This window comes from Chenopodium album, chromosome 17, assembly GCF_948465745.1.
Source record: "Chenopodium album chromosome 17, dcCheAlbu1.1, whole genome shotgun sequence".
Classification (NCBI taxonomy): domain Eukaryota; kingdom Viridiplantae; phylum Streptophyta; class Magnoliopsida; order Caryophyllales; family Amaranthaceae; genus Chenopodium; species Chenopodium album.
In genome coordinates this window covers 11,870,475-11,886,988 of record NC_137850.1, presented here as the reverse complement: position 1 = coordinate 11,886,988, position 16,514 = coordinate 11,870,475, and the positions used below count along the sequence as shown (strand labels likewise).

The following is a 16,514-nucleotide window of genomic DNA, read 5'->3' as shown; positions in this document are numbered from 1 at the left end:
AATATTGTTGTATTTTTGAAGATTTGGCTTAAATGTTGTTGCTTATGTTGCCTTTTTTTTTTGGTGTTTTATGTGTTTTCTTTTTCCTTTTTGCCCCCCTCTTCTTGATGAAATAAAACAGAACAATAGGAAGCTGCATCTTGGGTTAGTTGTGGTGGTGAATCTGCGCAATACTAATATTAGTAAGTTTATGTGATGAATTTGGACTTGAATGTTTCGAGTGTATGTGGTTTCTTAGCTGCATTGCTGTTAGATTTTGTAATTTGCTAGGTGTGCTTGATTAGTTGGTGCTTGTGTTGCTTTAATTAAGATGCTATTTTTTGCCGGTTACAGGTTATGGCCATTCATCCAAACAAAATTACCATTCCATTTCGACCTTTATTAGGTCAGGTGGCTGAATGTTTAAATTTCCCTGAACCAGTGTATGGTTATGTAGATAAGGATATATAGGAACAATGCTTTTGTTCGTGTTAAGACTGAGTGTGGCAAATCTGAATTTGTATTCTTTGGTGGAGAGGCTAATACAATTCAGGAGTCACAGGAAAGGGAAGCTCAAAAAGCTGTACAGAAAATGATCAACCACTATGGAGTGCGGGTGAATGATTTCACAGCTGATAGAGCAAGAATGTATCAGTTGTGTAGTAAACTTTATAAGCATAAGGTTTTTGAATTATGTCGTGAGAAAGGGTTAGAGATGCCTATAACTGAAGGCAATTTAGGAAGGAGAACAACTGAGGATGTTGTCCATGTGACGATGAATTATGTTGGCTTTTTAGGTGCTGTTGTTACAAAAACGGGAGCAGAGGTAAGTCCATTGGAGACTATTTGGGCTGAAGGTTTGGGATTTGTGGCTTGGCTAACTGTGTCTTGCCCTCACAATGGAACTGGTATGGAATGCATTTATAGTGATCCTTGTGCTGAAGTAGCAGCTGCAAGACAAAAGGTAGCTAAAAGAGCAGTCCATTACTTGGTCACCCAGTATAACCTTGAGGTTATAGATGCTAATTATGGCCTTGCTTCAGAGAAGGGTGCTGCTTGTTCTGATTTAAAGGCTAAGTTTTATCATTTCAAGGAACGATTAGCTGCTAGAGGTGATCGCTTTCCTGAAGGAGACTGTGTGACTCCGACATCTGAAGGGTTTCAGATTCCTAAGCCTACTGTACCACCCTCTGCTCCGATGAAGCATCGCTCAAGTGCAGCAATGGACACCGCATCTTCTTCTTCTGTCAGAATTACAGAACCTTTTGTTTCTGGCATTCCTGAACTAGAGACTGTTTGGAAGCGCACTAAGTTTGCTTAGGTTATTTAGTGTTATAGTTAATAGGTGCCATGGCATGATGTTTGCCTTATTATTAGCGTTTATGTTTAGTGTGCACTAGGTCTATTATATGAGCTTATGTTCTTCTTTTGCTGTTTAGACTTAATGCTTCTTTTGAGTATGTAGAAACCGCATGAAAGAAACCGTATGTATGATAAGGCTTGAATATAATGTAATGTACTTTCTAAATGAATGAAAGCACCTTTTGATTGTACTGTTTAAGTTTACATTGTTTTATGTTACTTACAGACATATTATTTATCCTTTGCCTATTGTTTCTGAAATAGTCATCAAAATTAATTTTATTTTCTATAAGGCCTGGTTAAATGTCGAGCAGTAAGTTGGCTCCAAAAAGTAATATTGGATTGTTGGTTGTGGTTTTATGCAGAAATAAAAGCACAAAAAACGCAAGCTTTCTTACTACCGTATATCAGATCTAGAGGTGGTTTCAGCTGTGCAATTGTTAGATGGGTGCGTTTGTGCAGTTAAATAATTTTTGCAGGAAAAAAAAATTTCTTATTTATTTTGAATATTGTGTTGTTGTATACTATCACCTTAATGAATAGCTGCTTTATTGCTGTTTTACAATATTTATGTAATAGCTGAGGCGTCTTATGATTTTAAGAGGCCATCAGCTCAAGGTCGACAGTCAAAACGAGCACTTAGTGTATCATTGCCGCAGAATTGTATCAGGTACTAGGTTATTATGACACCTATGATTATGTCGGGTATAATTATGTAAGAAAATAAATCCACCTGTCTTTTATGCTTTGTATAGTGAGGGAGAGCAACCGAGAACTAAAAAGGCTAGAGCAAGGCCTTCGACATACATCACAGTTGGGAGTAAGCATTTTGTTTTGGTTTATGGCTATAAAGAGAACATATATGTGCATCAATATAATAAGGTTTCTTTCTTTTTATTTATGTTGCATTACAGAAAAACCTAAATGTACTAAAGCAACAGGTTCATCTGCGCGGAGTTCAGAGCAATTAGAAAAGACGCCAAAAAGTAAGCATTGCTTTACTTTTGGGGGTTAGCGTATGTGTGCTGCTGTGTCGGAGAAATATTTGGTTTAACTTACTTAGTGGGTTTTGTTCTTGAATTATTTTTGCATATGACAGAAAGAAGCAAGGCTACTAAGACAGCTCCATCATGTGCGCAGAGTTCAGAGCAGTTACAAAAGGCGCCTAAAAGTAAGCATTGGTGTAGTGTATGTGTGCTGCTGTGTGGGAGAAATATTTCGGTGCATTTACTAAGCAAGCTTTGTTTTACAATTGTTTTGGTATATGGCAGAAAGAAGCAAGGCTACTAAGGCATCTGCATCATTTGGACAGAGTTCAAAACAATTAAAGAGTTTGGCTAAGGGTGAGATCATATTGTAATTACGATTTTCAAAGAAAATCTATATATGTTGCTGTATAATATGTTGTTTACTACTTTTTGTTCTTTTTTTATGTTATAATTTTACAGGGAAAAACAAAGCGTCAGTATCTGCATCGACACAAACTTCAAAGCAATTAAGGGATGCGGCTAAAAGTAAGTCTTTATGTATAGTTGCAGTTCATGGGATCAGTATATATATGTTGTTGTGTGATGGAATTTAACAAGTTGTCTTTTGATAATGTTATAGAAACACCTGTGGCTGCTGTAGGGAAGCCACTGCCTACACAACCATTACAGTTAGCTTCTTCTACTTACTGTGCCAAATGTGGAGCTAAGAAATTCCAGTTTGAATCCAAGCATTTCTGTTGTGGTGATGGAGATGTTAAGATAGTTGCTAATGACTATCCCCCAGAATTAGTAAGGCTTTTTACTTCAAAGGATGAAGATGCTGTGCATTTTAGAAAGTATGCTAGATTATACAATAATTTATTTGCTTTTAGTTCGATTGGCGGTAAATACGAAAGAGAAACACATAAAGGAATATATGTCTTTAAATTACATGGTCAAATATATCATTCTGTACCAGATTTAATTCCGAATGAAAAAGGCCCAAAATACTTGCAGTTGTACTTCTATGATGGTCAAAATGAACTTAAACATCGAGCAGATTGTTTTCCTGAATTAAGACAAGATGTAATTGACATATTAGTGCGAGTAACTAAAGATAATCCATATGCAAGATTCTTTCGTTCTTTGAAAGAAGTAACTGTCAATGAAAGTACTAACATCATAATAAATTCAAACACTGTGCCAGATCAGAGAGTGTATAATGCTCCCACTTCAGATGAAGTTGCAGCTATTTGGCCTGATAGTGTTTCGTCAAGCCAGAGTTCATGGCCACATATCATTGTAACTGGAAAATCTACAGAAATTCACCGAATTGCCCATTATTATGAGTGCTATGATCCTCTACAGTATCCACTACTCTTTCCAAAAGGTGAATGTGGTTGGCATCAAGGACTGAAAAAAGTTTCGCACGGTAGAGACAGGCAATTGGCCACTGAATCTGATCCTATTCAGTCTTGCGCGGTGCATACTCCAGCAGAGTTTCTGGATGCAGAAGCCGCCCGTGAGTTTGCACAAAGACTTTAATTTTTAGCATTGCTTTTATAATATTGTTTCTTTTATATAGGCTTGATTACTTAATGTTTATTATTTCCTTTGGTTATTGCTTAATTACTAAATTACTATTACTTCTTTGGCTCTTTCCATTGGCTTTTATTATTATTATTATTCCTTTGGCTATTTCCTCTAGCATTGCTTAATTATTTAATGTTTTTTCCTTTCAATGATCATAATATTATTTGTTTTTGTTGATTTATCACTTCGTGCTTATTATAGGTGCTTCTGGAAGGCATAGCAGGGCTGATAAGTACATCTCTGCAAGAGAATACTATGCTTACATGATTCAGATCAGGATAGGAAACATGCTTCTAAGGGCGGGTCGCGCTTTCTTGCAGTACATCGTAAATATGTATATTAAAGTTGAGAATACTAGATTAGACTTTTTTCGGAGGAATCAAGATACAATAAGAGCTGATCTATATAAAGGGATTCTTGATACCGTCGAAAGTGGAGAAACAAATGCAGCAAATGTTGGACATAAGTTCATTTTGCCACCGTCTTTTCTAGGAGGGCCTCGTGATATGAAAAGGAGATATCTGAATGCAATGGCGCTTGTGCAGAAGTACGGGAAACCTGATCTCTTCGTTACTGTGACGTGCAATGCAAATTGGCCAGAGATAAAAGCTGAACTGTTGCCAGGTGAAGCTGCTCAGGATCGGCCAGATGTAGTTGCTAGAATATTTCGAGCAAAGTTAATTGCTCTTAGGAAAAAAATCAAGAAAGAAAAAATATTTGGCAAGGTAGCCGCTATGATTTATGTTGTGGAATTCCAGAAAAGAGGGTTACCCCATGCTCATTTCTTGTTAATTCTACAGCCACAGTACAAGATGAAGTGTCCTGTTGATTATGATAAATTTGTTTGCGCAGAAATACCCTCTGTGAATCAACCCGAACTCCGTAAAATTGTGTTGCAGCATATGATGCACGGACCATGTGGGGAATTAAATCCAGAATGCCCTTGTATGAGAAAGAAAGATAATGTATCTTCTTGTAAAAATGGGTATCCAAAACAATTCACACCACAAACAACAACAAATAAGGATGGCTACCCATGCTATCGCAGGACGGATACTGGAGAACAAGTCAAGGTCAGGGGTGCTTACTTAGACAATCGATGGGTTGTGCCTTATAACCCTTATCTGTCTTCACTTTTTGACTGCCATTTAAATGTTGAGGTTTGTTCAACTATAAAAGCAGTAAAATACTTGTACAAATATGTTTACAAGGGACATGATCGGGTTGCCTTTAGTGTTTCAGCTGAGGATAAAAATTCCGGAGATGAGATTGCTCAGTACCAATCAGGAAGGTGGGTATCACCATGTGAAGCAGCATGGAGAATTTTTGGCTTTGACTTATTTGAGATATATCCATCGGTAATGCCTCTCTCAGTTCATATGCCAGAAATGAACACCGTGTGTGTTCGGCCACATGAAAAACTAGATGTGGGAATTGCAAGTGGTGTTTATGCAAAGACTCCTTTAACTGAGTTTCTCCGTTTAAATGCTGCTTCTGAGAATGGTTTGGGGTATTCTTATGGAGAATTTCCAGAGCACTATAGATGGGATGCTACTGCAAAAGCATGGTTCGGGCGGAAACGTAAAACAAAAATGGTAGGTCGTTTAACCTTCGTAGCTCCTTCTGAAGGTGAGCGCTTCTATTTGCGGTTGCTATTGCTGAATGTCAAGAGTCCTAAGTCATTTACAGACTTACGGACAGTTCACGGGCATGTATGTGCGAGCTTCAAGGAGGCGTGTCTTAAAGCTGGTATCTTAGAAGTGGATGATGCTGCAAACATCTGTTTAGCTGAAGCAACTGAAATTCAGCTGCCAATAGCTCTACGCCGCTTGTTTGCTACTGTGCTTATATTCTGTCAGCCAGAAGACCCTGAAGAACTATGGTGCAGATACTATGCTGCATTGTTAGAAGATTTTGCAAAAAAAAATCCTGGTGCAGAAACCAAAATTAAAAAGCTCACAGTCAGATCAATTGAGCAGCATCTAGAAGCTATGGGAAAGTCATTGGGTGAATGTGGTTTGGGTTCTTTAAGTGATAGCACTGATAGCGTGATTGACAGAACAAAGGATATACAAGACGCATTAGATGCCCCAATTCCTCAGAGCTGTATTGACAGTCGCAGCCTCTTAAATGCAGCTCAAAAGGAAGCATTTACGTCTATAATGGAGCATGTAACGCAAGGAAAACCAGGAGCATTTTTTGTAGATGGTCCAGGTGGAACCGACAAAACATTCTTATACAATGCACTGTATGCAGAGGTACGCCTCATGAATAAGATTGTTTTGCCGACAGCAACCTCTGGCATAGCTGCAGCAAACATTCCTTCTGGTAGAACAGCACACTCAAGATTCAAAATACCAGTAGACAGTGATTGCTCACTAGCATGCAGCGTTTCTAAGCAAAGTAGCCTAGCAGCATTGATAAAAGAGACAGCTCTTATAATATGGGATGAAGCATCAATGGCAAACAAGCAAAATTTGGAATCCTTGAACTTGTTGTTGCAGGATATATGTGATAATAATATTGTATTCGGCGGAAAAGTAATTGTATTTGGAGGGGATTTTCGACAGGTGCTGCCTGTTGTTCCTAATAAGTCTCAGAAAGAAGCAGTTGATGCAAGTGTGGTGAGTTCATATATATGGAATCATTTAAAGAGATTCAGATTGACTGAAAACTTAAGGGCCAGGGAAGACCCTGCATTTAGTGATTTCTTGCTTGCATTAGGAAATGGAGAATTGCAAGCTATGGAAAGTGATCTTGTTCAGTTACCAACACAGATAGTGAAGACTTTTCCGCCTGAAGAAGATCAATATTAGAATATCTAGAATCGACTTTTCCAAAATTGAATTCAGGCAGTTTGGATCCTAAAATTTTTTCGAGGAGAGCTGTTCTAACTCCAATAAATGATGATGTCGATTCTATAAATTCGTTCATGATTGATAAGTTTCCAGGGGAAGAAAGAACATATATAAGCTATGATACTATTTTGAATGACACTGGCAACATATACCCTATAGAATTTCTGAACAAACTGTGCCCATGCGGAATGAGTCCTCACAACCTTGTGTTGAAGAAGGATTGCCCAGTAATACTGCTCAGAAACCTGTTACCTTCTTCTGGTCTGTGTAACGGTACACAGCTCATATGTAAGAGATTTTTCTCAAATTTAATCGAGTGTGTGATTGCTGTTGGACAGTATCAAGGTGAACATGTGTTTATACCTCGAATTAAGCTCAGGCCACCAAATTCTCAGAAGTATCCTTTTCAATTTCAGAGGAGTCAATTTCCAATCAAATTGAGTTTTGCAATGACCATCAATAAGTCTCAAGGGCAGACACTAGACCAAGTGTTGGTCTATCTTCCTCGATCATGCTTTTCACATGGTCAATTATATGTCGCCCTTTCACGTGCACGAACAGCGGATAAAATCTAGGTCCTATCAGTTGCTCCTGCTATAGAATACGCCCAAACATCTGTTAAAAATGTTGTTTCGTACACTGTCTTAGAACTAGCAGGAGTGATCTAGGTAAGTATGCAAACAAAATAGCCTATAATTACATATTAGCTTAGTTGAGAAAATATATATGCATTACAACATAAATCCTTAATTCAGTTTCTTTTACATGTTTACATTGCAGGAAATCCGGTTTTAAAGGACCTACATACAAGCCTGAAGTCATTTTGTGTACATTTCTGAACACCTTTTGAGCAATAGCATTATGATAATAGCAATTTAGAATAAGCTATGACTGTATCAAATGTTCTGCTAAGATGCATCATGTACTCTTTATTATTTTGATTTTGATTATATAATATACATATGAAGTGCTCCTTCTTAGAAAGCAAAAAATCATTTATATTACTCATATAAATATCTAATTATTATATTGCAATAGTAGTATCATAGAGTATGCTAGAAAATTTAAGCTATCTTTTAGGGTGGCTTTTAGAGTGGCTTAAGATCTGACAACCTATCATAGACTTTTCAGCCAAAATTTAGAATTTGGACTATATGAAATTTCTCCAATGAGTACTTTTTTTTTAAAGACTTTTTAAAAAAACATATAACTTATTATATTCTTACATGTAAGTAGAAAATCAGACATATCAAATATAAAAAAAAACACTTTGAATACCTAACCAAAAGCATAGAATGTGCAGTCTAATGTTCAGAGTACAGATTTGCAAATCAGAAGTATGGGATGAACAGTATAAACAGTAACAGCAACATTTTTTAAAAAAAAAAACCTCACTGGTTATTTTCCAATATATCTCTAGAAGTATCCAAGGCTATTGTAGTCAATTCAGCTGTGATTTTAAGCACTACATGTTTTCCTAAAGCACTATAAAAGCATTTGCTGCTAGGTCATGCGTTTTTTTTTTGGGTTTACAGAAGCAAATATTCTCAGCGTTAATTCCTAAACTATGGAAGGTATGGTTTTTTCTTTATGCAATAACTACTCATATTAATCTTTAGAATGCTTCTTTTCGTTTACCTTTTCTAGGAAAGTTATTGTTATTTAGTTGTTTGTTTTTCTAGCAAAAAAAAAAATACATTGCAGATTCTATTTACAATTGATAGTAACCATGAAATTCTGTACACATTTATATGCACAGAGTTAAAATTCAGAGCAACTAGACACAAACCACAGTATGTGTATTTGAATCAGTTGAATGCATCAAGCAAGTCTTACATAGTCAGAGTAGTAGTTGCTGAAAAAGGAAGAGACATACTATCTTCCAAAAAAACTGTCAGATTCCAGACTTTGCTACTCAAGGATGAGCAGGTATCTATTTTTTGCTTTAAAAGATTATAAGTCCATATTATTTTAGGTATGTTTTAAATGTGAGAATCTAAGTGTTTGCCACGCATTTTGGGTTAGGTTGTTTTAATGTGAGAATCTGAGTCCTTTCCAAGTACAAACCTTTCTTATTATTATTGTATGTTGTAGTCTAACTAATTTAGTGTTCACTTTTGCTCCATATAAAAAAGAGAAGCACATAAATTAATAAAAAGTCAATGGAAAATAGGCAAACACTTCTTAAAGATTTTAGACTAGGAAAAAAAAAGGGGAATTGATCTTCCTGTTACAAAAATGCTTAGACAATAAAATCAGAGTATATGATGCTTTTAACATGTTGCTTAGTTTTGTAAACTATTGACTTATTTTACTCAAGGTAATAGTAGATGTTATATATCCATGTTGCTTTAGGTTGCTGCTATGTATTATATTTGTCTATAATTGTGTTTAAAAAGACTTGGTCATAACTCTAATATCCTATTATGTTGTTTGATTCCAATTATGCATTTTGAAGTCTGATACATGTAATTCCTTTGAATAAGTTGTTTTATGCACTATATTCTACGAGTCATGAGCATAAATTGCTATTAGTGAAATTGTTTTTTGCTATTTTGTGCACTTTATTCCACGAGGTAAGACCATAAATTGCTATTAGTAAATATACATGATCAGGTGTTACTTTGAATCGGATCTTCTTATAAAATAATCAATAAGTTGATAAGTGACATCTAGATTGATCACATCTTATACTTACTCTGTTAGTATCATTTATACCTATCCATTAGCATTTGTTATCACCATTCTATTAATTAGCTATAATTTATCAGCACACTTGGTTATGAATCAAAGCTCTTCCTCTGCTTCTCAGCTTGATTTGTACTTTATCTGCTGGTAGCTTTGAAAAAGTACATATCAAGCTGAGAAATATTTGGATTTTCATTTGGTTATCGGCACACTATAATTTGAGCTGGTGTAAACAAAAAAAAAAAGAGCCATTATCATTATATTATAAATTTACTATAATTCGATCTTCAACGAAATAGTTGCCAATTTCTACAGGAGAGATGCATTATATAATAGGATTATTCTAATACGTTAATGATATCATTTTTTTTACTGCCAGATATGAAGATAGCTATTTATATTTATAACTTTCACTTGCAAATTCAGACGAATGCATTGGACTAACTAACAAGCAGAAGCAGATTGCTGAATCTTCTTTACAATGTGATGCTAATAGCATCGAGTGGCTTACAAGTTTTTGTTGCAATATTGTAGGGCAACAGGATGCGAGGTACTTTATTTGGAGATCAGATTGAGGCTTTTGAAGATGCACTGCAGTATCTGGGAGAATATGATATTTCGTCTGCACCAATCAAGTTTATAGATGAAAAATGGAGAACTGACCTTGATCAGTTTCCTTACCAAATGACTTTTGGCAGTAGAACTGTGATTCAGCCAGTTGATCCCGAACTTGGACCAGTTTTACCTAACTACCATCTAATAGCAGCTATTCCTCATGCAGTGGATCCAGATGAGAGATATGGTAAGATAATATAACTTCACATGTTCGAAATAACTCTATATATATTAAAAATACTAATCAGCATTTTGTAATCACAGATGTTGTAGGAGTGGTTCTTTATGTAGAAGACGAACCAAGAAGAGTTGAAGGGAAGGATGGAGGACGAGATAGTTTAGTGCGAGAAATAATCATCACTGATCAGAGGTTACTTTACATGACACTCAGTGTCAAACAAAATATAAAATTTTAGTTAATCATGTTTGTGTATTACAATAATTAACTATGTGTTTGTCACGAAACAGCTGCGATCAACCACTCTCCATCTCTCTGTGGAATGACTTCACAGAACCAAGATACTTCGACAGATTAAAGAACTGGGCAGATTCGTTCCAAGTCATAGGATTTAGAGCACTCAAACCATATACTCGTCGTGGTGAGGCATAAACTGCTATTATTAAATAACTCAACATTTTAATGCCATGAATATAACATTGCTGCTGCTTTATGTAGGATTTTCAATGAACTCAAGTATGTCTACTCGCATTATATATGAACCTAAGGGAGAACGTGCACGTGTACTGCAAGACTGGTAAGTTTTTTTTTTTTTTTTTTTTTGCAAGAAATAGATTCAGAAATAACAACACTATAAATCATATTATTTGCTAATTCTGTTTGCACTAAAACTTATGCCAGGGTAAAACTCTTCCACCAGAGAATAGTTGACAGGCAGGCAATGGTATTAGATGTCAAATACCCAAGTGAAAACAAGAAGATAGTTTCAATTGCTGAACTGAAGCGAAGAAAGGTAAGGCATTGTTCTTACTGTTCATTATCATATGTCTAATTCACACCTAACTAAAAATTAGATATGTGAAATCTAACAAATATTCATTACCTATAATATGTTCATAGCCAAGCAACACCATGCAAGAAGAGATTCTTTGGATTGAAGTGACTATTCAAAATGCTGATTTAGACAAGGTGAACGCATATACAGGATGTTCTAATTGCTCAAAGCGCACCAATCTCCCATTGCAGAAGCGTTTCACATGTCCTTCTTGTTCAAACAAAGAGAGTATCTGCTCAGAGAGGTATATGCATAAGGACTTATAAAACTAACTTCATTTAGTAGCATTATATTTAATAACACAGACTTATTGTTTATACTAGACTAGAGCGACATTTAAGTTCAAAATTAGACTCTATTTAATGTTATTATACTTAATATCATAGACTTATTGTTTATACTAGAGCAACGTTTAAGTTCGAAGCTAGCGATGACACAGGAAGTATGGCATTCACTACATTCAATGATGATACAGAAAGACTATTCAGAAAAACTGCTGCAGAAATCTATGCTATAAAAGAAGAGGTATATAACATTACAATGACCACTCTAGCTCTTTAGTTTCATATTATTTTACTTTAAACTGAGAATATACATAGAAGAAGCACTTAAGCAACTTCTTCTTAGCAACTTTTTCTTATCATTAAGAAATTGCTAATTATGCCCAATATTACACTTGCCTTCAAAGAGCACACCACATAAAAAGTCTTACAAACCTACAAAATCATAGATGTAGCTTTTACCTGTTACATTTTTAGAGTTTATTTCTGATATATGCTACTATAATGCATTAAATACAGAGTGATCACGACACATTCAGAGCTATTCAGAATACGCTTAGCAGCATCCCGTTCTATATTCAAGTAGGGCCAACTTTGCATCTGGCTCAAAACAATGTCCTAGAGTGGGCACTCAAATCTGTGTAGCTGAAAGAAGATCCTAACACACAGGAGATTACAGACGAAACCCAAGGAGCAAATGAAACGCAAGTGACCAACATCATGACTGAGATGCAAAGTTCTGAGCCATTTATTCCTACACCAAACCTGAAAATCTCTTCAGGGAACCATCCGCAGCTAGACCCTTTTACTGAGGAGCTTGAATCACCTCAGCAAACTTCTGAAATGAACAAGCAAGCAAAATCTGCAGGGAAAAGGCCCATGGAAGCTGAAGCCGTGCAAGACACATCACAGTTGCAGAAATCACAATCTGCTGCAAAGAAAAAGCTTTGCTTTGGTGGAATGTCTCCATAGAAGAGCAGCAAAAGTCAAGGCCAAACCACATCTCTGGGAAGAGGTAATGCTGAGGATGCTGCTGAACTGACTGAAACTGATCAGAAACACACCACACCTATCACTGTGAAGACTGAAAAAATCAAAAACGCCTCCACTGAACCAGCCACTGATGGAAATTAGTACCCGATATATCAGCTACCTAAAGAAGACGAAGCAATGTATGTAGTAAGGTGATCGACTATCTAACATCGACCGATTAAGGTGCATTTCCTGCACACCTTTTGAATATTAAATATTTTGCTGCTCTTAAGTATCTAAGTAACCATAGCTGTTTCCTTTTGCTATGTTAAAAATATAACTGCTCGAGTTTATCTAGCAAATGGCACATTAGGTGCCTTATGTTTTGTCTCTAGCATCTTCTAAGGATCAGCTTTAAGTAGGTCCTTATAGTTTTATGTATATAGAAGAAGGATGTTGTAGAAAGATGTCTTTTGAGGGGTTTCCTAGAAACAATGACAATGGTTATTGTTTCTAGCAAACAACTAATTAAAACTCTGTCTTATGTACTCCTATTTATATAAATCTATATAAAAATATGTTTATTAAAATTGAACTGCTTATCTTGCTATTACACTTATATGTACTTGCATAGACCTTTTAAAGAAAAACAAATGAAAATGTAAGAAATCAAGAAAAGATGCAAATGACAATATATATTACAACTGAGAAAATACTATATTTATTTAGTGTACACAAATACAATTTAAATATACTAAATCTTAGGCAAAGATAAAGACTAAGTAGTCTAAGAACATACTCTTAAAACAATAATTCTACCACTTAAACACAATTAGCCTACAGCTCCTAAACTGGTCCAAGCAACAACTCAAACAAAGTAGGATAACCATGTCGATAAACAACTAACGCTCCAACTCCGTCGACAATTGCTTGATCTTCATAGAACAAATTAACTCCATTCTTCAAAGCACTATCAGTGATAATGTTATCCTCCTTTACTAAATGCAGTTCAACAGGCCATTGTTTCATTCTATGCCGGAGTAAAACTAAAGTGCAAGGTTCTATTTCATAAAGATGAGCCCTTGCAAAAAATAGAGGAATCACCTGTATAGAACATAAACTATTTCAATTTCTGACAGCAACAAATTATGATCATAATCAACTATAAACGAACAACTCACAATTTTTCCCTGGAAAATGGATCGACGATCAAACACATACTTAAATGACGGATCAGAGCATTGTTCTTGCATTTCAGTTAAATGCCTATCCATTTCCTCAGCACTCAGAGGGAGCCTTCTTCGAACAGGGATAGTTTGATTAGTAGGAACATTTACATGTGTTTTTTCCTCCCCAAATGAATTATACATTTTGGTATGAATGATACCATTACCCATGAAATACAATATCAAAGTATCTCCTGCTTCTAGATCATTATCTGAGATAAATTCTTTCCAACCTGCATCAATATACATACCAGTAATAGACTTTCCAATGCAAGTCTTATAAACAACTATGTCCCATGCAAGTCCATCTTCACCACGGTAAATACGAAAAGCTCCACATTGATCTGCTAGAATGTGATAAAACATGGAAGGAATCTCCTAAACAATACCAACAATTACCCTAATCAAGGCCACATAAACTTATCAAGTTTAAAAATAAACTTTATTTTAAAAATAGCTAACTATACCACTACTTGTAGATGCTCTTCATCCAATCTCTGAATCCACTTCATTGTGCAACTGCCATCGGCCTAAAATACCAAAAGGGGGAAAGAAAAAAACAAAAACCAACAAACATGAACATAGTTTATAATGCAGTAATATATAATTATCATCAGTTTTTATGTCCAAATGTCCATACCATTATTACTAGGCTATGAATCCAATGCAAATGAAAAATTCTAATTCTCCAAATTATATAACTCTCTTATATACTCATTAACATTACATAATTTTTTAAAAAAAAATGTATATTTAAGATAAGAAATCAAAGGGAACTGTAGGCATGTGAACTACACTATAAATGAAATTGCTTAGTTCAGTTGATATATCAATGCAAAAAAGAAGGAAAAACAGAAGAAAACAAAAGGAAAAAAAAACAAAAAAAAAAAGGTAAACATGTAAGGAAATCAGTCACTTTTATAGAAGGAGTACATCCATTACATATGTAAAGCTTCTCCATAAAGATTATTCAAATCTTTCCCATACAAATTTTTTGACATTATAGAAAGTATTACAACTAAGAAAAAGCTTGGATAAAAATCCATTACTCAATTATTATTAGATTTTAAGACGATATTAATCTTCAGAGGAGCAAACTGCATCACTTGAACTAAATTTGTGTAAAGGTTCAATGAGACTGAATCTTTCTACCATAGACATTGAAAATATCCTCACATAAAAAGAGTTATTCCCGCCATAATATATCATAAGAACTTCGCCTTCACATATTTAGTTATCGTTTACGAACGCTTCCCAACCAATGCCAAGAGTCATATACTCTCCGGTTTGGCCTGTGGCTTTCCCCAGTTCAACATTCCAAATCCGACTATTGTTCCCGCGGAGGACTTCCACCGGGCTAGATAAACTATATAACATAGATGTCCAACTTTCAGGTAGTTCCTGTAACAAATATTAATAACATAAAAGGCAATTCTACAACATAGAAGAAAAACATTAGTTATAATTAGTAAAAATCTCTTCCATACCAGCTCTTTGCGACATTCATCTTTAAAAAGCACCACATGAGACGGCAAATTCTGATATAAGCTCATAATTTCGAAATACCAACACATCTATTCAAAAAATATAAACAACTCCACTATTATAAAGAACCAAATAATTAATAGTCTATGCAAATAACTAAGTAACTCCAGCTCTAATAAAAGTTACATTTAGTATATATTGACCTACAATTGGCGGTTTCTATAAAATCAGTTTTAAATTTGACAACATAGCATAGAAGTCCAACTTTTAGTCCTTAGTTTACTATGTACATACAACAATTTAGGAAAATTAAGGAGTGAACTATCTCACAATTAAATCACTTATTAAGAGGTTTCTATAAAATCAATTTTCTTTAAGAATCAGTTTTCAGTTTTCTATGAAAATTAAAAACTAAACTATGTCACAATTAAATAGGTTTTCTATAAAATCAGTTTCCTTTCAAAATCAGATTACTTTGAACAATTTATTTAATTAAAGAATTCTGTGGAGATCAATATACACAGTTACATATTAATTAAATTTTTGTGGAATTTATCTATAAGCTTATTAATTTGTTTAACATATAGTCTATTAATGTCATTTATAGTGCACTAAGCTTGTTTGAAGATTTCTATGGAAATCAGTTTCATTCGAAGAATTCATTCATAATCGATTATTTATTGAATTCATAATATTACTAACCACACCTTATAATCACTTACTCATTCAAACCGAAGATGCCTCATACAAATGCTCAGAGGACTTCCTTCAGTAAATAAGTTCACCTGTAGTAGTAACCATAAACCATATAAATTAGATTAATTAGATTAGTGAACACTAAATAGACAACACAACAATAGAAAAAGAAGAACTGATTATATCATATCACATTGCATTCATAGAAACTGAATTAGTCACAGCTTTCAGTGAGTAGTAATTTTAGTGACAAATCAATAAGAGTTGTCATTCATACCTACTGAACAACAAAGCAATAAAGATAAGCATGCTGAGTAGAAATCTATTCATATCAATAAAGCTATAATGAACAATATCGACAACAAGATAATTTTTCAGCTTATAATATCCAATAAAAGCAAATAGATAGAGATAAATTTCTGCACATATTGTCAGCCTTAACAATGCATCATACATTTATAGCCTGAAAAAAAATAAAAACGAGGACATGGAAAAAAAAAGGAGATTTCAGCATCTCTAGAATCAGTAATTATACAATTTATTTGTACATATAGACATAGGATTCCAATTTTAACAATAGGACAAAAAATTAAAAAATAAGCCTAGAAATATATTATAACCGTACAAACATATATACACCTTTTTTGTGAATATAAACTTCCTGAATATTTCATAGAACTACCTACGTGGAATTCATGCAAATGCAATTCACATAACTTTTTTTAAAAAAAAGGAAAAAAAAAACAAAAAAAAAAAAGATTGTTAGTATAAATATAGA

At 34.6% G+C, this 16,514-nt stretch overlaps 2 protein-coding genes across 2 annotated transcripts; both read left to right on the top strand.

Moving 5' to 3' along the window:
• The first annotated feature begins 1,644 nt into the window (after positions 1-1,644).
• Positions 1,645-6,718, top strand: LOC145588661 (uncharacterized). The gene is made up of 9 exons (XM_081645276.1): positions 1,645-1,654; positions 1,921-2,011; positions 2,097-2,161; positions 2,256-2,327; positions 2,441-2,512; positions 2,613-2,684; positions 2,790-2,855; positions 2,950-3,831; positions 4,104-6,718. Exons 1-9 carry the CDS (start codon positions 1,645-1,647, stop codon positions 6,716-6,718), a joined length of 3,945 nt encoding a protein of 1,314 aa, XP_081501402.1.
• A 116-nt stretch (positions 6,719-6,834) lies between these two features.
• Positions 6,835-12,002, top strand: LOC145588660 (replication protein A 70 kDa DNA-binding subunit B-like). The gene is made up of 10 exons (XM_081645275.1): positions 6,835-7,105; positions 8,520-8,689; positions 9,983-10,250; positions 10,328-10,433; positions 10,532-10,662; positions 10,740-10,818; positions 10,923-11,034; positions 11,142-11,320; positions 11,463-11,601; positions 11,877-12,002. The coding sequence occupies exons 1-10, from the start codon at positions 6,835-6,837 to the stop codon at positions 12,000-12,002; spliced, it is 1,581 nt and encodes a 526-aa protein (XP_081501401.1).
• The last annotated feature ends 4,512 nt before the right edge of the window (positions 12,003-16,514 follow it).

What these genes read in the sequence shown, in the direction of transcription:
- LOC145588661 (XM_081645276.1), top strand. An exon ending in GTTACAAAAGGCGCCTAAAA is followed by an intron (nt 2,513 to 2,612) that starts GTAAGCATTGGT and finishes GGTATATGGCAG; the next exon opens with AAAGAAGCAAGGCTACTAAG. An exon ending in TCTGGATGCAGAAGCCGCCC is followed by an intron (nt 3,832 to 4,103) that starts GTGAGTTTGCAC and finishes TGCTTATTATAG; the next exon opens with GTGCTTCTGGAAGGCATAGC.
- LOC145588660 (XM_081645275.1), top strand. Translation starts at nt 6,835, where the DNA reads ATGATTGATAAGTTTCCAGGGGAAGAAAGAACATATATAAGCTATGAT. An exon ending in GGATCCAGATGAGAGATATG is followed by an intron (nt 10,251 to 10,327) that starts GTAAGATAATAT and finishes TTGTAATCACAG; the next exon opens with ATGTTGTAGGAGTGGTTCTT. An exon ending in CTGAACTGAAGCGAAGAAAG is followed by an intron (nt 11,035 to 11,141) that starts GTAAGGCATTGT and finishes ATATGTTCATAG; the next exon opens with CCAAGCAACACCATGCAAGA.